This window comes from Xenopus laevis, chromosome 6S (assembly GCF_017654675.1).
Source record: "Xenopus laevis strain J_2021 chromosome 6S, Xenopus_laevis_v10.1, whole genome shotgun sequence".
NCBI classification, from domain to species: domain Eukaryota; kingdom Metazoa; phylum Chordata; class Amphibia; order Anura; family Pipidae; genus Xenopus; species Xenopus laevis.
The window spans coordinates 112623448-112650141 of record NC_054382.1 but is presented as its reverse complement, the minus strand read 5'-3'; the positions used below and the strand labels follow the sequence as shown (position 1 = coordinate 112650141).

The 26694-nt window shown below is 37.7% G+C and overlaps 1 protein-coding gene across 4 annotated transcripts in view; it reads left to right on the top strand.

The window, feature by feature from the left end:
* Positions 1–26441, top strand: part of LOC108695382 (protein CBFA2T1) — a 115836-nt gene extending 89395 nt beyond the window's left edge. For 3 of the 4 annotated variants that reach the window (XM_018223858.2, XM_041567939.1, XM_041567938.1), the window contains exons 6-11: positions 1485–1735; positions 2873–2958; positions 5584–5779; positions 10737–10805; positions 15011–15201; positions 22398–26441. In XM_018223858.2, coding sequence (XP_018079347.1) covers positions 1485–1735; positions 2873–2958; positions 5584–5779; positions 10737–10805; positions 15011–15201; positions 22398–22673 — 1069 coding nt within the window. In that variant the 3' untranslated portion in view covers positions 22674–26441. The remainder of the gene's footprint in view (positions 1–1484; positions 1736–2872; positions 2959–5583; positions 5780–10736; positions 10806–15010; positions 15202–22397) is intronic. The other variant, XM_018223859.2, reaches the window with a different exon arrangement.
* The last annotated feature ends 253 nt before the right edge of the window (positions 26442–26694 follow it).

Genomic DNA, 26694 nt, shown 5'->3' with positions numbered 1-26694 from the left:
CTGTTCTCTAGTTTTTAATTCCTAGCCCCCTCTGTAGGGATCTACATCCACCCATAGTGGGTCTTTCAGCGATTCTTATACTATAGGTTAGGACCCAAAATGGGTACCAGTTCTCATCCAAGTGGGTCTCAATGTCTTGCTACAATATGTTACAGTAATTAAAGGACAAAGAAAATTAAAATCATTGGAAGGTGCTTATTTGTCTGGTACTCCACTTCCAACCAAATAGATCACAATTGCTGACCTTGTTCCATAGGTCAGTATTCCTCTTTGCTGAAAAATGCACTAGATGCCATGCTGGCATCTTCTGTCACTTATAGCTATATATAACCATATGCATACTTCTTATGCATGCAATCCCAGGCACCCAATGGGTACAGGCCACAGATGGAAACGAGGAGTAGGATTATACACTGGACATATTTCTCAGAACAGAAGAGCAATGACCTGGGAGCAGAGCATAGTCAGTAATTGTAATGATAGAAGGTGGTGCCTGGCAAATGGGCACCTCCCATCGATCTTCATTTTCCTTTTTCTTAAAAATAAGGTGCATAATTAAGAAAAATAATTAAACCTGTGTTTGAGAAGACTTCCAAACCTAATTTGGGTCCCCTGAGAGAAAAGGAGAGAAAAAATTACTAAGATGAATTTGGACTGTACTCCCAAAACCCAGTATGGAGAGAGAGAGAATAGAATGCAAATAATAAACAGCAATAATACAAACATGAACTTTCCTTTTAATTGTAGCCCATGAGGCCTAAATGTTTGTTTGGTCAGACCTCAAACCTATTTTCAGTGATTAAGGCTGCGCCAACTGTTCGGAATATCAATCTACTTACTACATATATCATTTATTGTTTTTAGAATCTGCTCAGTTCTTTGGGGGTTCTCTATGGAAACTAGATGAGACTTAACAGTGTATGAACAAGCTGACAGCAAAGCTTTATGTTTTAGTGAAAGTGTTCTGGCTGCATATGGTCTGACACGGATGAGCAGCCACGGTGAGATTTTTGAGTCTATTAAACTGGCTCATTAAAAAGATCAATCTGTTTCAATAATAACACTGGGAGTCATCATTCACAGAAAGCCCAAAGAAGTCTGACACGTGAGGAGAAAACACATTTGTCCATGACATGTCACGCTAGTCAGAGGCTTAATATGTTTATCTTGCTTACAGACTTCAGTTTCAACTCCTGCAGAAATTCTTATCCACTGGATTATTTATAGGAATCCAATTACTGGCCACATAGTCTGGGAAAGGTAAATTGACCCACAATTAAATGCATCTCATGGCTAATTTTAGGGTAGGGTCAAAAAGGGGATTTGCTCTGGGTCCCCAGGTTTGTAAGGGTCCCTCCAGCATAATAGGTTCATATTATGAACACTGTATCTATCTGTGTTTTACCAATTTTATATTTAGTTAAGAACCTGTTTAAAGAGATTTTTCCAGGACAGTTTTTCATGAAAGTGTGTTGTCTTTTCAGAACCAAAGAAAATGGCTTTGACAGAGAGCCTTTGCACTCAGAACATCCAAGCAAGCGGCCGTGCACTATAAGCCCAGGTCAGCGGTACAGTCCAAATAATGGTTTATCCTTCCAACCCAATGGACTGCCCCACCCGACCCCACCACCACCTCAGCATTATCGTTTGGATGATATGGCCATTGCCCATCACTACAGGGACTCGTATAGACATCCCAATCACAGGGACCTCAGGGACAGGAATAGACCTATGGGTAAGAGCAATACTGGTATTAAGGGGACACTAAACTTTTCATTTTCTTTATTTCACTCTTGTATGAGACTAAAAGCAAAATTAGCATATTCATAATTTGTTGCACGCTTTCATTAGCCTCCTTAATGGTGTTAATGGTGTTAGCTCTGCATTGTTCTTTGTCTTTCTTCTTCAACAATCCTTATCTGCTTCCAATGCCCACCTTTACGTCAGTGGGTATAGCCTGATACTACTTCTATGGCTCAGAGATTGCAAAGCAGAAACTTGATCAACCCTTACTATTCCCAGAAACCCATTAAGTACAGAACAAAGAGTATTTGGTGACTGTTTAAATGACCACAAATCCACCCAAAATAAAACAACGATATTAGTGGTCAACTAAGATTCCATGGTACTGTTTTAGTCCAACGTATTGCTTAATTTTTTGATAAATTGGGATCTCATCTGAGACTCAGACGACTGCAAGGACGAAAATATCCTGATGCCAGTTTACAAAGGAAGGTGCAGGGTACATCTAACAGTTATTAGTGATATAAAAAGTAAGCAGTTCTGTTTATAAGCATGACATTAAAACTATGATTTATACAAGCATTAATCTGATTCAGGCTCTCATTTTCAGTAACTGAATCTAAAATGGGAAAGTCTTTAGAGTCCATACTACATTGCTATTGATTTAAATGTAGGAGAGAAGTAAGAGAAAGAATGACAAGTCACCCTGCTGAAAGTGGTAATTAAAAACTTGGAACTCCAGCAGAAGATCTGACAGCCAGAGATGATTGGAACTGAGCTTCTCTTAGTCTTTTTAACCAGTTAAAACAACATATTTGTCAATGGCAATGAGAAGATGTGAAGATGCAGAATCTAGTGTGTGTGTCTTTCTGTATACCGAAGGACCCAGCACATTCCCACATTGTCTTCTTGTCATCTTGAATGTATTTTTCATTGGAATGCATCCCCTTAAAATGGAAAAAAAAAAACCACTGCACAAATTTTCTAGGGCTTATTTAATTTCCACTGGTTCTAACAAAATACTGATTGAGATAGTCAATAGAATACAATTAGAAATTATTGTTTTTTATTTTTTGAATAGTTTCTCTATTTCTGTTTAAAAGAAGTTTCCCCCCCCCCACTCTTCCAGGGTTGCACGGAACACGCCAAGAAGAAATGATTGACCACAGACTGACAGACAGAGAATGGGCCGAAGAATGGAAACACCTTGATCATGTAAGAATGGAGACTCTAAACAGTTTTTTTTTTAAATGTGCTTTGCAAATGGCAAAAACAACCATCCTACTCTGTTAGACCATTGGCATGTGTGGCATTTTGACTGCCTAGATGCTTCCTAGGATTACCTTCATCATCTGCCACCACTTTCCCTTTCAAAAGAAAATGGGAACTTCTCTGGCAAATGCGGGCAAAGTTACTGATGGGTACTGCTCAGGCCTGAGCCTTATTAATTTTTTTTAATGAACTCTGATCAGGTAATGATCAAGTTAAATGTTGTAAAACAAGACTATCACTGGCAGTGTAATTGAGAGATACCCAAGTTTCAGTGTTGCACACCCACCCAAGACATTCCACCTGCCCGCACAAATATTCATAACTAGGGGCACAAAATTTGGATGCCTGCGGTTTCACATAAACAGGACAGATGTGACATGGATAAAACCATGTTTAGACATAACTAGAGGCTAAGCAATCAACTCATCTGGCATCGATCCAATAACAGACCTGATTGGCTCATCCATAGTGAACTTTACACGCCCTTATTTGATTATCTCACCTCTTATTTAATCATGATGTTGCCCTTGTTAGTTGGCTTCACTATAGGGGGACATAACACATAAGGTGGCCATAGACGTGTAGATCCGTTAGTGTGGTGATGGGATCAGAGGGCCCAATGGATCAGATCAGAAGGGAGGCCAAACGGGCGGTCGGATCGCGGCACCGCATCAACGAAAAGATGCTGCCGCGATCCGACAGGATTTTATAACCTGCCCGATTGAACTGACTTTTGAACAGTCCAAGAAATTAATTACCTGGGAGCACCACGATGTGTAACTTCTCCTCTGTGTGCATCACGTATTGGAAAAGTACCCCGGACAAAACTCCATAGTCGAACTTGTATGTAGAAACACGGAGCACCACAGGAATGAAGTCAAATGTATTAATAAAAATCCAAAAATTTATTGATCCATTAAAATCGGCACATCATGATAGGAATAATTAGAGAACCATAGGCTTAACGCGTTTCGTGGCTATCCAGCCACTTTCTCAAAAGCACTTTTTGGGCAGATATTGATCAGTACAAAGTAGTAGTTGCTCATGTACACCTGTCTGTGTAGATAATTCCAATTTCCTTGGTGCACAGTGATAGAGGTAACCGGCAACCTCAAATCTGATACTAAGAAAAGGCACACTGGCACACAAGCTGTGAATGCAGGTGAACACCTTGCAAAGTTTTATTACCGGAAGTGCAACGTTTCGGGGCAAGCCCCTTTGTCAAGCATCCTTGACAAAGGGGCTTGCCCCGAAACGTTGCACTTCCGGTAATAAAACTTTGCAAGGTGTTCACCTGCATTCACAGCTTGTGTGCCAGTGTGCCTTTTCTTAGTATCAGATATTGATCAGGAAAGCCCGTCGGGGGGCTGTACATATGGGCCAATAAGCTACCGACTTGGTCTGTTGGCAGCTTTTATCGGTCCATGTATGGGGGCCTTTAGGGGCAGATTTATCAAGGGTCGACTAGTAAATCCGAATTTTCAAGTTCCAAAATTCACACATTCAAATTTTAATCTCCCTATTTGAATGTGAGATTTAACACAACTTGACCATGGAAACAGTCCTAATTCGAATATTCCTCAACTAAAACCTGCCGAGTTCATGTACAAGTCAATGGCAGAGATCTGTTGAGCCATTTGGAGATGTTAATACGAATCGAATACTAATCGAATACGATTCAAATTTTAGCGTCGGAAACCATTCAATCGAACATTAGCCATTCACGTTTTTTCTTAAACCTCCCAGTCAAATTGTGAGTATATTCGAATTTAAAAAAATTCACATGAATTCAAAATGCTACCTTTATTAAATGGGCCTCCCCATATTTGTAAACTGAGGCAACTGGATAATTTACTAATCTCATTAGTAGGAGATAAGATCAGTTTATATCTGAGAATGCTTATTAAACAAAACTATTTGTCCCTTAGTTTGGAATTCTGGCTCTTATTTTTTTTCTTTAGCTTTGATGAATAAAATGGGAGACAAAAGCAGAACTGGGGCATGTCTGCTATAAACAAGATTGGTCTGGTCTAGATTGTTTCTTAACGTTCAAAGCGGTTGCTTGAATGGATTCTTCTCTCTCGGCTATGCTTCGCTGGGCTAACTAATTTACAGTATATCATTTTTATATGCTGTGTGTTGTCTCCTTGCGCTGCTGTCGAGCGCGAAGTAATGACTGACATTTCCACTGCAGTTTGCGACAGGCCTATGCAAATTTCAAAGATGCAAGATTACTAAGTCATAATATATTTAAAAAGAATAACTCCAGCAGAATCACAGATGGCAGATGAAAGTACTTGCAGAGTGTTTGAAAGCTGCGCTTAATGAATGTTGCATGTTCCCAGACATATCTTGTGTCTTTCTAAACCATTATACTTTTTATGCTTAGAGGAGAAGTAGGGAAACTGCTAGATACAGTTTTCATAATATCAAAGTAAACTTTTTTTTTTTTTTCCTTCGTCATCAACAATTCACCAAGGGGTCAGTTTTTGAGGTCCTCAAACAGGGATTAAAAAGCAATTTGATTTTCTTTTTTAATGTGTGTTTTTGTTTTGTTACTTCAAACAGCTGTTAAACTGCATAATGGATATGGTGGAAAAAACAAGAAGATCCCTCACTGTGCTACGGCGTTGCCAGGAGGCTGACCGGGAGGAACTGAATTACTGGATCAGGCGGTACAGTGATGCGGAGGATTTGAAAAAAGGCAGCAGCAGCAGCCATTCCAGACAACAGAGTCCTGTGAATCCAGAGCCTGTTCCTTTAGGTACATTCAGCAGAGCCAACGGGTCCTTGCACCCTTGTATTTCAATTTCCATGTTATGCTTCTTTTTTCAGCCTTTTTTGAGGGTGGGGAAATATAAGAACTCAATAGGGGTCATTTACGAACACACATGCAAGTGTGAGTTCTCTGAAGTGTTTGCTGTGTAGTGCAGTGTAGTACACATTGATCCTGCATCTAAGCACACGTTTGCAGCAGCCTTTTTCAATTGCAATTGCATCTACTGAACCCTGGACTTATCTTCATCCTAGACCTGGCGGTAACTCCAGGTTGCCCACGGCTGGTTGCACCAGACATACACATAGTAAATTGGATGCAAACTCCTTTTTAAGGGTGTAATCGAGAAGTGACACAACACTCACTCTACAAATGCTGGCAGCTTGCACCCACAAGTGCAGAATCAAGATGTGTCTGCTGCAGTTGCCCCGGATGCATCAGGCACACCCGACCTGGAATTATGGGGGAAAAAAATGTGATATTGCATTTGAAATAGCACTTTGCATCCCATTTGCATTCGTAAATGACACCTATTATTTTGATGAAATACTTTTCAGGGAAAGCTATGGGTGCTCTGTAGTAATCAGCTAATTTTTCCCATTTCGCTTAGCCGAAAAATTTGCGAAACTGGAATTTTGACGCCGGTGTCAATTCTCGGGCATCAAAATTGATGCTGATGACAATTCTGACGCTGGCGACAATTTGATACGCATTAAAGTCAATGGCCATGCGTTTAATTGTCACCAGCATCGGAATTGTTGCAGCAAATTCCCAAATTTATTTGCCAGCGGTGAAATGTGGAAATTCACAGAGAATTCGTGACAGGCAAATAAATTCGCCCATCACTGGTGCTCTGCATTCTAGTTCCAGAAAGTAATTTCAATGGACCAGATGAATGTATATTCCAATACAAATGGCATACCCGTTCTTTGATGAAAAAAGTGAATTTGCTGATCATAAAGGAGGTGGAGTAAGGAGGGATCAAGGTTGTTGTTATACAGGTATGGGACCTGTTATCCAGAATGCTCGGGACCTGGGTTTTTCCGGATAAAGGATCTTTCTGTAATTTGGGTCTTCATGCCTTAAGTCTACTAGAAAGTCATTTAAACATAAAATAAACCCAATAGGCTGGTTTTGCTTCCAATAAGGATTAATTATATCTTAGTTGGGATCAAGTACAAGCTACTGTTTTATTATTACAGAGAAAAAGGAAATCATTTTTAAAAATCTGGATTATTTGGATAAAATGGAGTCTATGGGAGACAGCCATTCCGTAATTCGGAGCTTTCTGGATATCGGGTTTCTGGATAAGAGATCCTATACCTGTACTATTTTAATATTTTTGAGCCCCTGTTGTTTATTTCTAAGAAATGACTCTTAGATATCCAAAATTATGGATGAGAGCTGCTATTTTGGAACAGGGAAGCCCACAAAGGAAAATGCTGCAAATAATTAGATATTGTCTAAGTCTGATGAAAATCACAAGCGAGTGTTTTAGTAGCTAATTTGTAATATCACATCGTTTTGTCGTATATTTTTCACAGCTGCTCTGCAGCTTCACTAATCTGTTCTTGGAAGACTTTGCTCCTACTCCGATTATGTCTATGGTTACAATATGTCACATCATTCTCACGGAAGGGAGCCTCAAGAGGTAAACCCCTTATTGGTACAGACATTATTAGTTCAAAGCAGGGAGAAGAGCACAAGGCAAGCTACATGCGTTATTACATCGCTTGATTGTGAACTTGCCTGTTAGCAATAGACTGTTAGCAATAGACTGTTAGCAATAGACTTTATGTGTTTCACATATACAAGTGTTTAAGATATAAATGCCAAAACTGAGATCTTCCAACAATGGAAAAATCCTGAACCCCAATTATACATACGCCCATGTATAACTTTGTATATGTAAAAAATGTTCCCTTTTTGAAGCTTGGAACATTTCTCCAAAGCAGTCCATGTAGGTGGAGTCTATCTAAAGGACAGATTCAAAATGTGCTTCTCTATTTTATGATTATGTAAGAGAAAGTTACAGGATAGAGGGCAGATTATCCTTGCTGTGTCCCAACTGTATTACCTAAAATGACTGCTCAGCTCCTGAAATATAGTATATTCTACTACCAGAAGTCTACTATTAGAAGTCTGTAATGGGATAAGCTGAGATCATCGAACCAGAAAGCCCAGGCTTACTAACGCTACAATCTTGCCTTATTAAAAGTTCTGTCCAGTGCTTAAAAATGTAGAATGATGATGGATCTCCTTTAACAGAGAGTTCAGTAACATTCTCTCAGTCTAGAAAGCTACACAGAAGTTTTCACTTGTGAGTAAAACTGCAAATCAGTAGAAAAGGACTGCTCCATACTATTAAATACATAATATAGTGAATAAAGTACCCCCTCTTGTGAAATATAAGGATATTATAAGATACCGAGCAGTTTCATGACCATATAAAAACACGAGGCCGAAGGCCGAGTGTTTTTATACAGGTCATGGAACTCCGAGGTAACTTCTAATATCCTCATATTTTACAACTGGGGGTACTTTATTTATTATAATACACACATTTTAGTGAGTCATGTGACAGAAATGACATCAGAACTCACCGTTTATAACTGATGACATCAGAACTCACCGTTTATAAGGATATAATTTACAGGATATTCATGGCTTTTGTGTATTATATTAACATACTTTCATGTCATTTGTATCTTATACATTTCTACTTGAGGACTTTAATTTACAACAACAAACCAAATGGGGTAATGTTTGATACCCCCTATTTGAAGTGATCCAGGAAGCTATAGAACAGGCAGAAGAAGGACAAAATAGAAGAATTGCTCTGGGGTTTGTTTAGATATACAACTAAGTTTCCTTAGTGATAATGGACCACTAAAATGACTATCAATAGTATAAAATGTACTTGTCTGGCAGGGTGTGGGTAGTATGATGACTAGCTAAGAGCTCTCAACTGCTCTGAAAGACGACCAGAGAGTCTTCTGCATCACCTTAAGTATTATGACATAGAATGAATGCCCTGAATTACCAATATGTGTCTCAGTATAAAGGATCACCACCTTAAATAACTGTATTTAAGTTTACAGCTTCCCAACAGAGTATATACGGTAATGCTGTTTAGACTTATTTCTTTTTTTTCCTCTTAAATCATTGACCAACAGTATCATTTTGAGATGCCATGTATCCATGTATCACTGCCCTCTGGCTTAAAGTCAGATACGGTGACTGTACTGAAGCTCAGAAGGAGGTTGTTGAAACTGAGCCATGAATTGATTCTGTTCCTGCTCTCGTAAAGGGCATTGATGCTCTGCCTGATCTAAAACAGGAATGTGATACTTTCTCCTATGGAATGCACGATTAGCACTAGTTTATGCTGCAATGGTGGGTTAGCAGGTTTGAATCTGACTCGCATGGGCCCTGGGATACATGAAAGCCACCATTAATTATGATGCTTTTGACTTTTCCCCAGTATACATTTACCATAGCCATATTTGTAAGAAAACATTTAAAAAAAAACAGTAAATGGGGGTTTTCTTAGACTTTGGTCTATTGCTAGGCACCCATGGAATGACTTACAGACTATTTATACAACATAAAGTCACAGAGATGGGAAAATGGCAGTGTCTGACAAATTCAAAAACACATTTGCTGTAATCCTGCTAGAAACTGATTCCAAACTGGAACAATTCTAAAGGCCCCCATACACGGGCCGATAAAAGCTGCTGACAAAGTCGGCAGCTTATTGGACCGTTTGTAGGGCCATCCGACAGGCGTCCCCAATCGATATCTGGCCGAAAATTGCCAGATTGAGCAGGGTAAAAAATCCCGTCGGATCGCAGCCGCATCTGTTCATTGATGCGGTCCTGCGATCAGACTGCCCGTATTGCCTACATTCTGATCCGATCGTTGGGCCTTAACAGCCTGATATCGCCCACCTCAATGTGGGCATATCGGGGAGAGATCCTCTCGTTTCGCAATATCGCTGAGCGTATCTCCCTGTTTATGGCCACCTTTAAAGATGTCTAAAACCACAAAGAAATAACAAAAAAGGACAACCAGTTTCAAATGACCTTACAATACTCAATTTTTCATTAAGGGGGTTATTTACCAAAATTCAAATCTTTCTGATGTTTTAAATAAAAAAAAAGTCCGACCAAACTAGAATCCACGATTTACCCTTATATATCATTTAAAAAACCCCACAAAAAATCGGATCGACAAAAACAGCGATTTTTTCGGTTTGTCGCACAAAAACCGTGCTTTGTCTCGCGAAAAGTACGAACTTTTAGTGAAATCTTCGGAAAAGCCCTAAATATTAGATTATCAAACAAAACCCAAATTCAATTTGCAAATAGGACCTCTGCCACCGACTTCTTCAGGACCTCGGCAGGTTGAAGATGGAGTATTTTCGGATTCAGACTTTTTGCAGCCTTGGGGTATAATAAATCTCGAAAAATCTCTTTCCACTAAAAATGTTTTAGACTTTTTACCATTCGAACTTTGATAAATAACCCCGTAAATATGTTTTTATTTGGTCTCGCTCAATAATATCCAACCTAAAGAAGCTTTAACCCTCTGCTTTAGAATTCACTTTAACAGCCAACGAGTTAAAATTAATTCAGAGTATGGCGCACTCTTTCAATATAATTATGTTTCCCCCTTCACGTCCCATAGACAATGTTAGTTTTTTAGCCTATAAATCAAACCATTAATTTGCATTTATTCTCTGTAAAATATTTGTCACGTCTCGGAATGTGCGGATAGTGCAGAAATTCCTTCTGAAAGCCCAGAGCAGCCTCAATAAAGAGATTGCTGTGTGCCACAGACAATACTTTGCAGCGTGATATGAGAATAAGCAGTATTTTGAGGCTGAAGTACCAGGGAATGAGCAATACTTACAATGCTCTTTTTCTCCTTCTACTCTCAACAGAATCACATCGGGAATTCCTTCACAGGCCAGCTTCTGGATATGTGCCAGAGGAGATCTGGAAGAAAGCTGGTAAGGATTGTTTAAACACATAGACCCAGAGTTCTGGCAGCTGCGTGCAGTTGTTAATGCGCTGATGTGAGGAATCAAAAAGAACTGAAAAATCTGCAATGATCTCCTCTAACAGTTTCAGATAATAACAGCAAGTTTGGTGTGCTTGTGTAGGAAAACAACAGCCCTGCAGGCAAATATTGATTTCCCAATGCATAGAAGATGAGGCTGAAAAAACTCCATGACCGTGTTTGTCCATGTAAATCCGGCCTAAGGCCTATGTCGTTCATGCAAAAAAAAAAATAATAATAAAATCGGAAGCTGTATCCATTCTAATTTGTACAATATTAATATAAATAAGGGTAGAACTGGCACAGAAGGTCAGAAAATAGTGCAGGAAACCATGAAGCCCAAAAGCTATTAATGAACCACCAATCTTAGAACAAACTTTGTTTTCAGAGTAGTTCCACAATATCTGGGGGGCTGCTAGTAGAACACCCCTAAAGTAGAGTGTGTGGAGCAGATTTACTAAAGGGCGAAGTGACAATATCGAAAATTCGCCAGAAATCTCATCTGCAGGGACATCGCCAATTTACTAACAGGTGTAGATGAAAATTCGATATCGAGAAAGACCGTCGCTAGCGCAGTTTCGCACACTATCGCCAGGCGAATTTGCACTCAGGAGAACAAGTGTTACTCTGCAAATTCACTAAAGTGCGAATTTTACAGCATGTTACCTCTTTCGCCAGAGTTTCCTTTGCCACTTTAGACCTGGCGAACTGATAAGATGAAGCTTCATCCTCCTCAATCTTATGTCAGTGACATCATATCCTGTATGCTGAAAAGTCATCAAATTTCTAAAAAAAAAACACTGGCGTCTTTTCATATTTTAAAGCGGGATTGCCTTCAAAAGTATTGAAGATTTTTGTGTTAACATTTTTTTTCCCAACCGTTTGAGGGTCATGCCACATTTGTTTTAGGGTGAGCTCATGTCTAGGACATTAGAGGATCTCTTTTGTCTTTATTGTGCTTCCTTGAACATTTGTAATAATAATTGGCCACTTCAAGCATTTGCACCAACATCTCCAATAAAGAAATATATACGACCTATATGTACCCGCCCTATTCAAATATAACTAAGCACAAGTGCATTAACAAGTTTCGCTAAGCAGAAATGAATGCTAGCGAAAGTAACAATAAAATGCTCACTCTGATAAATTAACGCTAGAGAAACTTCGCCATCGTTCGGCTACAGAGACGCAAATTCGCATTTTATTAAATTAGTGTAGTGGTAGTGAATTTGCGCCTGGCTAAGTGGTGCATTTGTCCTTATGAGTTTTCAGGGAAGCACATACTGTATGTTCTATTCCAAGCAGTTACTCATAGGCTCATGGTCCATGTGTTATTTCAGGGTTTTAATATGTATATGTATTTTACATTTAGAATTAATAAAGTGTGTTTTACCTAATATATTCCCAGTAGTGAGACCTCATGTTTAAATAATTCTCCGCTATACGGATTCTTTTCTTCTTAAATGTTATTTCAGGGTTTCCTGAGAAGTAGCTGTAAAAGAAACACAGTTCATATACGCAAGCCACTTATCCAGAAACCCATTATCCAGAAAGCTCTGAACTACGGAAAGACCATCTCCCATTTTATCTAAATATTATTTTTTTTTTTAAAAATGACAAAAGTACCTTGTACTTGATCCAAACTAAGATATAATTCATCTTTATTGGAAGCAAAACCGGCAATTTTCTAGCAGACCTAGGGGCCCATTCATTAAGTTCGAGTGAAGGAATAGAAGAAAAAAACCTTTTCGAAGTGTGTTTTTGGCTACTTCGACAATCGAATGGGCTACTTCGACCTTCGACTACGACTTCGACCTTCGACTTCGACTTCGAATCGAACGATTCAAACTAAAAATCGTTTGGCTATTCGACCATTGGATAGTCGAAGTACTGTCTCTTTAAGAAAAAACTTCGACCCCCTAGTTCGCCACCTAAAAGCTACCAAACTCAATGTTATCCTATGGGGAAGGTCCCCATAGGCTTACCTAACTTTTTTTGGTCGAAGGATAATCCTTCGATCGTGCGATCGAAGTATTTGCACAAAATCCTTCAACTTCAATATTTGAAGTCGAAGGATTTTCATTCCCCAGTCGAATATCGAGGGTTAATTAACCCTTGATGAATTTGCCCCTTAAAGTATAAAGATCCAGATTATGAAAAGATCCGTTATCCAGAAAACCTCAGATCCCAGGCATTCTGGATAACAGGTCCCATACCTGTATTCTTATGCCTTATATGAAACAATAGCTCCAAGCAGGATCAGCCTGGAATACAGATGAGAATGTACATCCCCTTTCCCCAATGAGATACATTTGGAGAGAGACGATTCAATGTTACTAGACAATAGTGACAGGCGAATAAAATCACCAGGCACAAATTCACAGCAAATTTCCTCATTTCGCTGTTGGCAAATAAATTGGCAAAACTCCTGCAAAAATTCTCCGCCGTCAAAAAAATTTGGACGTTTCGCAAATTTTTTGGCGAAGCCAACCGGGAGAAATTCGCCCATCGCTACTAGAGAAGACTGTAGCCTTATTTCTCTGCAGTTTGGTACACAGCTCAGAAATGTTATTTATCATTTAAAGCCGCCGCCGATAAATAAACAGCAAGAATGATCTAAAATAACGTCGTCCCGGTCCCCATCTTGCACCAGACAAAATGAATTATGATAATATAACTTGTCGCTGCCTCGCCACAGGATTCCAAATGAAATTGAATCACACTGAAAAGGCTGTAAATAAACCGGCTTTTGTTTAAATAATCACAGAATCCCAAATACCTTTATCTGAGTCCCGTCAAATTCATAAGAATAATCCACACGCCGGCATTTTTCTTTTGTGTATTTCAGCAAACAGGGATTGTTTGCATTTCGTTATAAATATGCAAGCACCTTGCGAATCTTCTGTCAGTTCTCTGAGTGTGCCTGGGGGACTAGAATCGGAATGCATCATTTAAATATAAATTGCCTGATTAGCATATACAATTAGTCGAGCTGAAGCTTTGATCGTAAGCAAAAATTATTGTCCTGTATTGCCACTTAGATGGAATTTTAATTCACCTTGAACATTCAAGGAAAATTGGACCCTGGAAGGGTTGTTCCGGGCTGTGGTTTTCTTCTACCCAATCCTGGCATTTATACAGTATATAGATATATATATATTGATTTCCACTGATTTGCAATTTTACATTCCATTTACATTTTTAAATCAAACTATTTTCTTATACATGGCATAAAATCCATTATGTTTGCCGATCGTCTTCTAGTGTAAAACACATTAAAACATTATTGCCATGGATTATGTTTTAGCTTTAAAAATATATTGTGTTATAAAATATCAGCCACACTTCTTCCTAACGGGGCATGGAAAGCAAAGCTCCCCCCTGGCATCTATTGGTGACGCGCTCTTCATTTTTAATATCTGGTAATATGATTCTGTTAGAAATCTATGTTCTTAATTAAAAAGAACATTTAATTAAGGTGTTTTTGTTTTTTTTTGTAAAGTAAGTAAAACAATTAGGCGAAAACACTTGACTGAAACGTGTCATAATTAGTTTTAATAGGGTGTTAATTGGTACGACGTTTGCCAAGCTAATAATTGACGCTTATTAGATTTTCAATTATTCATTGTCTTTTTTGCTTTGAATAAAGATGAAAATGAGATAAACGGATAGCAGTGGAGGCTGTTATGCATCCCTGATAATTAGATTAGATGGCCTGACTTTTAAGGAATAAAGAAGTGTTTTTTTATCAAGGCAATAGGCAGTTTCTCCAATCATAACGATATAAAAAATAAGCAATAGCATCTTATTATTTGAGCAAGGTCGACCCTTTTCCTTTCATGGTTTCATTGTAAAGGAATCATTAAAATAACCGTTCAGTTTTAAATAGGATATATGTTTGCAAAACATCTCCCTGATGTTTAAGTGGGCCCTAAAAAGATTTTACTGTCGAGCCATTTCCAATTGTACAGCCACTGAAGTTATCCTAAAAAATTAAGAACCAAGATGATATTGGGAGTATTATGTGCTGCTGCTTTATCATTACTATGACAAATTTCCATCTGTAAAATATGTGTAGGTTAAAGTGTTAGGGTCCGTTCCAACATGAAACCCTTTTATGTTTTTTAATGAGAGGTCCTTTTGTTTGTCTCACAGAGGAGGCAGTCAATGAAGTTAAACGGCAGGCAATGGCAGAGCTGCAGAAAGCCGTGTCTGAAGCAGAGAGGAAAGCACATGAAATGATAACTACAGAAAGGGCCAAGATGGAAAGAACGGTTGCAGAAGCCAAACGCCAGGCAGCGGAGGATGCACTCTCTGTTATCAATCAACAAGAAGACTCAAACGAGGTGGGTTTCATGCAGCTGGACATCTGTACTACTTTAGTTATTTTTTTTCATTTTATTATTTTAAATATTTGTCTCCTTTTGCATTCAATTATTTATTTTGAATGCCAAATTTGAAGTGAAAGGATTCAAAAGAGAAAACTGGAGAACCCATTAAAGCCTTGTTTCCATTGATAGGCTTAGCACAACTAGAAAGCAATTTAAATGCCAGATTGAAGAGGTAGAATAGAGAAATGTCATACACTTGAACACGCACACAATGCAGACCAGCTGCAGAATTCCTTACATTATGTATAAGTGAGACCTAATGTTTCTTATTATTGCCCCATAGGCCTCTTGAAATATCATAATCCCCTTACAAGAGGGCAGCAATGGCATGACTTAGTGGCCAGTGGTTTTGGTTTCAGGGATGTGAGCCACTAATGCTTTTCCTAAACCAGATCTTCAGTAGATAGAAACCATAAAACATTGATTATGCAATGCCAGTTTCAGTATTGTAGTGTGGCATGCTCAGGGGCAGATTTATCAAGGGTCGAATTTCGAAGTAAAAAAATACTTCGAAATTCGACCATCGAATTGAAATACTTCGAATATCGCATTGGAAGTATTTTTCACCGAATTTGGCCATCAAACGATCGAAGTAAAAAAAACAATTAAATTGTTTGAATCGAACGATTCGATCGATTTTAGTGTACGATCTAATGTTTTTACTTCGATGTGCGAAGACTTACAAAATGGTTGTAGAAGGTTCCCATAGGCTAACACAGCACTTCGGCAGGTTTAATTTGGCGAAGTATTGAAGTCAAAGTTTTTTTTAAAGAGACAGTACTTTAATTATCGAATGGTCGAATATTCTAACGATTTTTCCTTCGAATCGAAGTCGAAGTAAATTCGAAAGTCATAGTATCCTATTCCATGGTCGAAGTATCCAAAAAATTACTTTGAATTTTGAATTTTTTTACTTCAAAAATTCCCTCAAATTCACTTCGACCCTTGATAAATCTGCCCCCTAAATATCATGTTGCTCTTGCATGGCTTATCATATTGTAATAATTGTAACACACAACTATTAGAAGCTGAAGAAAAACTTCTCAAAGCTTGCTGAAATAGTACACAGAGTAGTTAGCTGTCTTTGGATCATCAACTATGTTCTTCTGGTTCTCTACTAGACCTCCTGTCCTTCAGATCAAACTTCAGATCAGTGGCTGATATTCTTTTGAGTAATAAAGAGTGCAATACTGGAAAAACGACTTTCTATAAAAAGGAAGTTAAGTCCTTACAGAAGAGGCATTTTGGCCCTGTAGAATGGGGTATTTTGGTCCTGTAGAATGGGGTATTTTGGTCCTGTAGAATGGGGTATGTTGCCATGAGGTGAGACTTTAGTTCAGTTCAGGTGTCACTTCTAGACACAGTCTACTATATAAAAACTATAATCACATGGATCTTTTGGTAAGTGAAAGGCGCTTTGTTATTTTTATCTTCTTTTTTCATCCCATATTTTCTTAAATGTCAAATTGTCTCATAGATGGCCTAATCTCACATGCATTCATTTGCTTCACACATACCAAGCTGTTAGTATATAGCTATGCATACGTGTTATCAACTGTGTTACATAGAGACCTGATTTAATAAAGTCATTATTGATTATACACTCCCTTCATGTTACACGTTGAACAATTCATTCTAAATTATTCTACACCTAGGGGGTTATTTATCAAAGTCCAATTTTATCTCAATATTTTCTGAAAAACCAGACCAAATCCGCACAGGTTTTTTGGATTTATTTATTAATACACTTTCCCAAAATCCGATTTTTGCGTTTTTTTTTTTTTGTGATTTTACATCCGGTCTTCACGATTTTTTCTATAATTTTGCCCGAAAACATCGGGGTATTGCCAAAAAAACAGCACACATCAAAAAATCATTGGGACTTCTCCCATTGACTTATATGCAACCTCGACAGGTCTGAGAGGGCGGATTTTCTGATTCTGACTTTTCCATCCTGGGGGTTTAGTAAATTCTGAAAAATTCTTGATTTTTTAAAAGTAATATTTTATATAAAAAAAATCTAATTTTTTTTCGTGATTTTTGCATCCGGAGTTTAGTAAATAACCCCCCTATTGTGTGTTAGTGACAGTAGTCAATATATGTAGGCTCACATATTGATGAACATACTTGTAGATGCTTTTTAAAATCCTTCTCTGCTGGCAATTTGCAGTGCCCAAAGGGTTAAAAGATGGCAATTAGAAAACTGGTTATGAAAAACTGGCACTCCTCTTCAAATCCTATGTATATCCATGACTTAATAAGAAAGGCTAGAATTTAATGTGTTGCAGACGGCTTTGAGGATGAAAGACCCTTGTGGGATCAGTAGATGTAGTAGAGTAGTTTTTTTTTAATGTGGAGCAGATGACTTCCATAAGACAAAAGGAACTGATTTCCAACATCTGAAGTTTCTCAGGAAGAGTCAAAAGGGAAGCTAACTGTTTCATTGCAGGAACCAAGTCAGACCTACCCGTAATTGGCCTGGCATCATTAGGTTAACATGTCGAATACAGAAAAGTGAGTCTGTACACGATGATGCCTTGTTGGGGGGGGGGGCACAATCCCAAACCAGTCCTTAGCTTTGCAGTGCTTTAACGCTTGAGGCATAGCAATAGCTTAGTTCTTTTTCGTATAGTCTTTATAAAAGCCAAAAAGGAATACTTCCGACTGGTTCTTGTAACAGGAAATTTCAGGCCAACACAAAGATTTAAAGGGCATGTAAAGGCAAAATATAAAATCACATTTTTACTTTCTTTAATGAAAAAGAAACCTATCTCCAATATACTTTAATTTAAAAATGTGTACAGTTTTTATAAGAAACCTGACTGTATGCAGTGAAATTCTCCCTTCATTCACAGCTGTGGATAGGAATTGTCAGATGGTCCCTAACTGCTGAGCAGAGAAACAATCATACTTATGAACAGCAGGGGGAGCCCCCGCCTTACTTCCCAGCCATGTAGAACTCAAGCAGCTTTGTTTATGATGATCCTTAAGCAGCCCAGACCACACTGAGCATGTGCACAGTCTTAGTCTTGCAAAGATGTTTAACAAAGTTACAAGATGGTGACCCCCTGTAGCCAACTTTGAAAGCATAAATTATTTGTTTGATTAGGCTTGTGGTGCAGTAAGTTCATGTTTATATTTAGTATACAAAATACAGCATTTCTAGCCTTATTCTATTTTAGACTTTACATGCCCTTTAAGCGTTTAGGCCAATTTGCAGAAAAAATAACATATATTAAATGCATGCCATGTTACAGTATATATGTTATATAAAGCACTTAAAACACAGGAACAAACATCATCAAATGAATTAAATCTATATATGATTAAATCATTTTCTGATTGGATATCAGGGTCAATGTGCTTTTAATGCACTAAAGCGGTTGAACACACAAGGGCAGTGGGCAGGCTTATAACCCATGGCAACCAATCAGCAATTATCTGACTGATTATGGTAAATGTGGCCATACATGGACCAATGGGATACACTCTCTGAATATACTAAGAGAGTACAATGGGCCACACAATATTGAGTGCTAGTGCAAAGAGCTGACTCTTCTTCACTTCGGATGCCACATAAAGTGACCGACGACCTTCAATATCAGATTTTCAAACCTGCCCGATTCTCAAACTGACTGATATCCATAGGACATAAATATCAATCTGGATCGGCAGGCACCCATACACGTACCAATAACTAAAGCTTCATATAATATTATTGGTACATGTATGGGCAACTGTTCTGGTTGTCTTTCAGGGTTTTCTTAAAACATTGTGTCCATTAAAGGAGAAGGAAAGCTACCAAGCAGTTTATTGCCAATAGATGAGCCACAAAAGTGCAAGCTATAAAACTATATTTGTTCTGCAGAATGCTTTACCATACCTGAGTAAACTCTCTGTTTATTTAGGATCGCAGCTGCCATATTAGCTTAGTGTGACATCACTTCCTACCTTAGTCTCTCCTTGCTTACTTATAGTTCTGGGCTCAGAATATAGCAGTGAGGGGAGGTGGAAGGGGGAGAGGGAGAGATAAGCAAACTGAGCATGCTCAAGCCCAAGCCCTGGAGGTTTAAGCTGAAAACAGGAAGTCTGAAACAGAAGCCCATGTGTACACAATTGAAGGAAAGAAATGGTGTGTTTCTTTTGACAGAGGATGCTCTAAAAGCATTACTTTTAGGGCTTACTAGTGTATTTATTTAGACCTTTCTGATAAGGCTTACTTCATTTTTGCCTTTCCTTCTCCTTTAAGGGTCAGTCTAGGGTGGTTTGCATAGAATAACCCAGTTGAGGTCAATAGCATGATATCTCCCACAAATACCTAAATAAAACATAGAATATATAAGGCTCTAGTATTAGAGCCGAAACGTCGTAATAAAACTTTTCTTTTTTTCATCTTTACAAGTCCTGTGAGTGCGTTTTTTTCAAGACTGTTTTGTATATATATATATATATTTTTTTTTTTTTTTAATTTCTTATTTATTTATTTATTTATTTTGTAACATATGTTAGGGTCAAGAACTCAACAGTATAAGTAAGAACCATAAGGGGCACTGAAATGAGGGAGGGTAAACAGAGAAAAGGGGAAAACACTAAAAAATAACATAAAGTAAAATTAAAGAAAGTGGATCAAGAGGACAGTTTATTTTAACTATAAAGCCAACATCAATTTTAGGTTTCAGCAATTTTTAATTAAAAAAATTTAATGTAAAGCTATCCTACACTCAACTATATAAACCATATTATTCATGTTAAAAAATGTGCATATACAGAATATGGATATATTGTGTGTGTGTATTTGACTGTACTCTAGTTGCTAGTATAGGTTGAAGTTCAGAGGTTCCAAAAGCTTTGATGGTAGAAGACAATAGATTTTTATAGCGTTTCATATCATATGGAAGAGGTACTATTAAATGCATGTAAAAAGCACTGAACTATGACTAATTTCCTCAGTAAATTGCTAGAAAGGTACTGCTTTGTCTGTTGTATTTGCAAGCACTACACTGTAGAAAATGTAAACATATCCCCAAACTATTTCAGCCTAGTAGTAATAATTTTTGACAGCTCTAGAACTGAGCTAAGTTTAGACAAAATGAACCCGAAACCAGAAGGGCTGAATTAAAACCAGGTGAGGCCAGACAAGAAGTCTGAGACCTGAGAGTTTAACTACCAAAAAACATCTGTTTCTGTGTTTGGATACTTTTTTTTTTCCTAGGATATTTTGAAGTGTTTTCAGAAGATGGGAATAATTTTAAGAAATAAAAAAGTTCCAACACATGCATTTGTAATTATCTGGTTTATTCTGTATAGTCCATGCTTTTGAATGGAGCCACATCTGATTTTAATCTAATGGAGCCAGTGAGGATTGGACGGATACCATATTTCCACATGGCAAAGATTCCAGCACCTTCCAAGGCCTCTGACTTAAATAATTTTAAACGACATGGTGTTGGAAATAACAATAGATTTGCATTTATGATGTTGATATTTTAATTAGAGTTCTGCTGATTGCATGGCTTTATGTGGCCAACATCAATTTGTGGTGAAAAGAGGACACATAACTTGCCCTAAGTGAAAACCCAAGCCAACTATTTGCCCTAAATGTCTACTTTTTCCATTTTTCAGAACTTGAAAAATCTATGCATTGAAATGATGCTTTGAGTAGCTTAAGAATATCACAGGGTAGTTGTCATTCAGTGGTCTCTAAACGAGGTCATCTTTCTGCAACCTTATACTACCCAAATCATGGTTAGTTTAGGATGACCAATGAACAATCTGTACTGATCTAATGGACGTGTGGTCCATGCAAATCTTCGTTGTCTAAAAAAACTGGATTTTGTAAAACAAATGGTGCATATGTGGTCACCATTAGGAGCTTTGTCTCATTCACTTCGCCTTTATTTGTTTTAATGAACCATCCCCTTTTGTATTTTCTCAAGCCAATTATAGCTGGCAATTATAAAGGCCATATAAGATCAATTACAAGATGATCTTTGGTGCATTCATAAGCCTCCTTGCTGAGTGATTTTAATCAGACAAAAAAAGTCAATGTGGATGACTAATGACCCGATTGCTTGAGGATTGGGGTCATCTACCACCCTAAAACTTGTGTCCACTGAGCAAACTGATCAGCCCTGAGTTATGATTATTATTATTAACATGTATTTATATAGAGCCAACATATTTCTTATGGCTGTAAAGTAAAAGCTGATCCATTGAATAGTTGTAATTTAGCCCTCTATGTGTGTGTCCAAAATACTCTCTACTGCTCATATCAACATCTTGTTTATGGAGTCAGCTTATGTTGAGTAATTGACCTTTACTCAATATCTGGTCCTGAGCCTCATGGGAATGAAAGATGCATCTTAATGTCAAATATATCATGCTAAGAATTTCATTATTTTCAAGTGGAGATTTACAGCTTTGTTTCCCCAAGAAGTTCAGCAGGGCCTTCAGCCTCTTACTTTGAGAAATCACTGGCTATCTTCAACATTTCCTTTTGGAATTAATCACTGGACGTCAGCCCCTAATGTTATTTGCTGTGGAAGTGTGATGGTTACTTATAGTCCCTGATATCTTGGCCAGATGGTTTATTAGCTGCCAGATAGACACTGGATTCTTATTTCTCTTGTCAGGAACTTGTGAAAAAATGATGACAGCAAGTTTGCTGAGACAACGCTGTGTCTGCCAGTGCCAGTCATGACTTTTATTATCATGACAGTAGCTGGCTGGATGCAGTCTTATAGCAGCATGTTGGGGGGTTCTTTGTGTGTGCGTGGAGGGTTCTTCTGTATTTGTTTAATACTGTTAGACAACGAAAAACATTCTAATCAATCTTTTACATCCAATAGTAACATCAGAAGTAATATCAAAAATATCCTTTTTTTTTTTTAGAACGTGCTGGTAGCATTTTCTGTCATCTGCTGTAGAAAAATCGGAACAGATTGTTTACATAGCATTTCACAATTTCACTATAATAAGGCAAATTCAGTGGATTTGCACAAATGTCTCGCCATGTGTTCAGAACACATTTCGTACTTTCTCCACCTGCGCTCATAATTTACAGTTCGTTTAATGTTGCTCTTTGAGGCAATGCACAGAGTTAGGTTATTAACTGCTCATGTAATTTTATCTTATTCTTTTCTTTTTTCCAGAGCTGCTGGAATTGTGGTCGTAAGGCGAGCGAAACCTGCAGCGGCTGCAACACTGCGCGGTACTGTGGGTCATTTTGTCAGCACAAAGACTGGGAGAAACATCATCATATTTGTGGGCAGACTCTTCAAGCTCAACAACAAGGGGAGACACCAGCAGTCAGCTCTTCTGTCACCCCCAGCAGTGGAGCAGGAAGTCCCATCGATACACCACCAGCAGCAACACCAAGATCCACCACTCCTGGAACCCCTTCCACCATAGACACAGCTGCCCGTTAATTCTATTTAAAAACAGAAATAAACTGAATTGTTCAAAAACATTAAAGACACAATGAAACTAATTCCTCGTTTTCAGATGTTCAAAGATTAAAAATGTACTGTCACAATTCAATACGACGCTTACAATGAACTTCTTTTATGTGGAAGTAGTAGATACAGAAGGGCCAGTAACGGGTCACATGGACTTCTTACAGAAAACAAAGATATCTTTTCTTTAGAAAACTGAAAGAGAGCAAAGAAATATAACTCAAAGAAATGCTAGATTTGACCTCTTCCCTGGTATTTTTCACTAGCTGGGATTTTAAACTAGATGACCTCATTAAAATATGCTTTACCAAACAGCAAACCAAGAGATTGCTCATTGCTGTTGAAAGCAAGGGGGAAAAAATACAAAAATATGAAAACTAAAATCACAATGTTCTTTATAAAAATGATGGAAAATAGAGAGGAACCCCATTAAGGGCCGTAGCATTGGATAGAGCAGTCAGCATTTAACAAGGAGATGAATGGCGTCCATAGGTAACTGACTGAACTTTGAAGACCCGCTACAAAAACTCGCAGATGTGCAGCAGATTGGAAGGACTCACAGATGTTCATCTTTTTTTTTTTTTTTTTCAAACATGTTTCTGAAAAAAAAATTCATAATATCCAGGTCAACAGAATGAAAGGAAAATAAAAGATGATTTGCAGTGGGATGTGTGACAACAGCACCGAAGGGGGGGGGGGATGCAAAAAAAAAATAAAAAATACAAGGTTTCTTTTGAAGAACTCGGTGGCCGCATTTAATTTACACCCTTGACATCAAGCAGCTGCCCTAGATGACCTTTCAACATTTCTTTACATTTGCAAAGTTTTACAGAGGAAGACAATCCAGTCTATTCCAACTAATTTATATTTTTTATTGAAAAAAAATGAAATTTAAAAAAAAAAAACCAGGCTCATACACAGCGGCAACAGCTCCAACCCACTTCAGATGTTCTCCATCCCCTCATGTGTGGAATAAAAATTCACAAAAAAAATAAAAAAACTAGTCGTTCTCTTGGTGTTGAAAACACGCCTGTCCTGTGAGCTTTTCCCAATGGTGTTTTTTCTTGTAAATGTGTTGGACAAATGTGAAGAACCATTGTAGTTTAACCATGCCCGCCACATTTAATCTCTCTTTATTCCTAGCTGGTGAGACTCTTGTATCTTTCTACGCTGCTTTTATGTATATGTTAGTGAGAAATCTCTTGTAGTACAAAAACCGCCCTTATTATGATTCCTTTTTTTATTTCTTTTGTCATCACAAGAGAAAAATGAACGCTATCTGCCGGAGCTGCTAATTCACTCTTCTAGAATTTTTCTTTTCCTGCAAACTAGCATGCTTCACGGAATGCTAACATATCTGTGTTTTTGTAGGAGGGGATGTACATAAATGTATTTTTGCACTGTCACAATGACTCCCTAGGCATGCATTTTTTTTTTATTTTTTAAAAATTTCACTCAATCTATCGAGAATTTTTTTTAAAATTTTTTTAAGATTCGTGTAATAGGAATTTTTTTTTTCATTTCGAATAAATGAGTTATCACGCAATATAAAAGGGCAGTGCATGCGTATTGCTGTAAGATAACTTTTATTTCTGATTTTTAAACAAAATATTGATAAATACGAGTTCCAAATGCCGAGTCGTAGAATGACAGCTTTAACACTGCTGATAGTCAGGTCATACAGTATTCTACATAAAGGGAAGTTAGCCAAAGACTGATCTAATGGACCAAAATCTAATTTTTTTTTTCAAGCACCAGTTCTATGCTCCAAAAGATCAGCAGGTTAAACATGTTCAGTAAGGTACAGTGTGTATTCATTTAGCCTTTTATTGTGCAGTTTCCAGACCAGAACTGCTTGTTAGTTGTAATTGGGGGAGTCCGGGAACTGGCTATGTGCTTTCAAATACAGAATGAAGCCAACAGATTACAACATATACAATATTTTTAACATATAGGGGGGGTATTTACTAAACTCTAAATGATAAATCCCCCAAAAATTTTGATTTTTTAGTATAAAATCTGACTTTTTAAAAAGCATGAATTTATTATACCCCGAGGATGGAAAAGTCTGAATCAGAAAATCCGTGACATTTACAGAATGAAGCCAACAGTTTACAACATATACAATATTTTTAACATAATGTGTTTAGTATAAAATCTGACTTTTTTTTGGAAAAGTCTGAATCAGAAAATCCGGGACATTTACCGAAGGTAACAGCTAGGCTAGAGGGAGCAGGGAGGAAGGTCTATGTAGGGTAGGTAGGGGTTTTTCTAATTAAGGGTTTGCTTCTCCTTTAAGAAAATATGGTTGTAGCCGGTCATTGCTCCTGATTATGGTATATTTTGCTTTAAAAGCACATAGCCAGAACCTTGGATGAGTTGTTTCTTGCCATGGTGCCCCCAAAATTCATTTAAACTCATGTTGTTTTCTTGTCTACATTGGACACTGGAAATACATTTAATTGAGGAGCTTCTCTAGGAAGCACTTAATGAATCCCACAAATACTCTCATCTTAAATCCATTTAACAATCAGGCAATGCCGTTACAAAAATCGAAAAAGCATCATTTTTTTGGACACCCATGTGTAAGACTCAAATTAGCACAATATGTCTCATTTTGTTAATTCAGGGCACCCTGACCGAAAAAGTTAAAAAGCCTCCCCTTCTTGATTCCAAGCTCTCTCTCCCCCTCCTCCTTCTCTCTGTCCTTCCTCTTCTTTTGCTACAGTCTCCTCAGTGGCAAAAAAAAGTTTCACTCTACCTCTGACAGCATGTATATTGCACCAGTTGCTAAGAAAACTGGTCTAGATAAACCAAATGGGCACACAAGAACCTGGATACCAAAAGTTACGCTCATACAGCTGCAAACCATATCCCTTCTTGGTAACAATGCAGACCTCATAAACCTAAAGAAAAAGAAAAAAAAAAGAATAAAAAAAAAAACTTTTGTTACTTTCCTTTTTTTGCTTGTCACTTATATACAGGCTATGCGAGAGTATAATTTGTAGGTATAACACACTGAAAAGAGTTAACTTCATTGGATATATCTAAATGGTGGTCACAGATAGGAATAGGGCACCCTAACCTTTTCTTTCTCCTCTCCACCTCCCTCCTTCTCTCTCTGACCCTTCTCTTTAAACTGTTGGGCTTTGTCATGGGACTGTATGACAGGGCCGCCTGTTGTGTTTTTCAAGTTTTAATTTTGTGTAGGTGCATGTCTTGGGGATTTTCAAAATACAAGGCTGGTTTACTTATGCAAAGCATGCCTAAGTCTGGAATACATAAAGTTGGGGTCAGGGTGGGCAAAAGTGACTTCATGTTGTCCGAATTCTTCAAGGGACAGTAAAACAAATTGGAGACTGTTGAAATGCAAATTTTTTTTTTGTAATTTTAAAATTTATTTTTCCACTTTGGGTTCTGCAAGGTTATTGTGAAAAAGTTGTTGTGCAATACTTAATTCAGACACGTACCACAAGTTACTGGTAGACTAACACTGGGTGGGTATGGGAGACATCATGCTTTCGTCAGCATAATCTTGAGCTTTCAAGTCTACTATGTCTGAACTGTGGTTTCTTGTTTATCCTTTTTCTTTAGTTGGACTGTATTGTATGGTCTGTCAACCTGTGAATCTTTAAAGTATGATTCAGGTATTGTTGTATTCTTTACTGTGTAATAAAAATGTCAAAAATTATTGTTTATTGTATATATGAGATGTGTCATTAAATATTACAAAATTCACTATTCCTCCCATCCTATCAGTCCTCTGTAGTGTGTTGATGAACATTTTTTTATACTCAGATTTCTATGATCTAAAGCTTTGACCCACCATTAATTATAATTTTTTTGAAAATGTCAATATTCGTATTACATCTCTGTAATTAAACTTGGACACATTTTGCTAGCTGCCATATTGTGTGACTCTTCTGATGCATTTCCAGTGTATATCCCTATAACAGAAAAGTCAATAATAGATTAAGCTGTTCTACTATTGTCC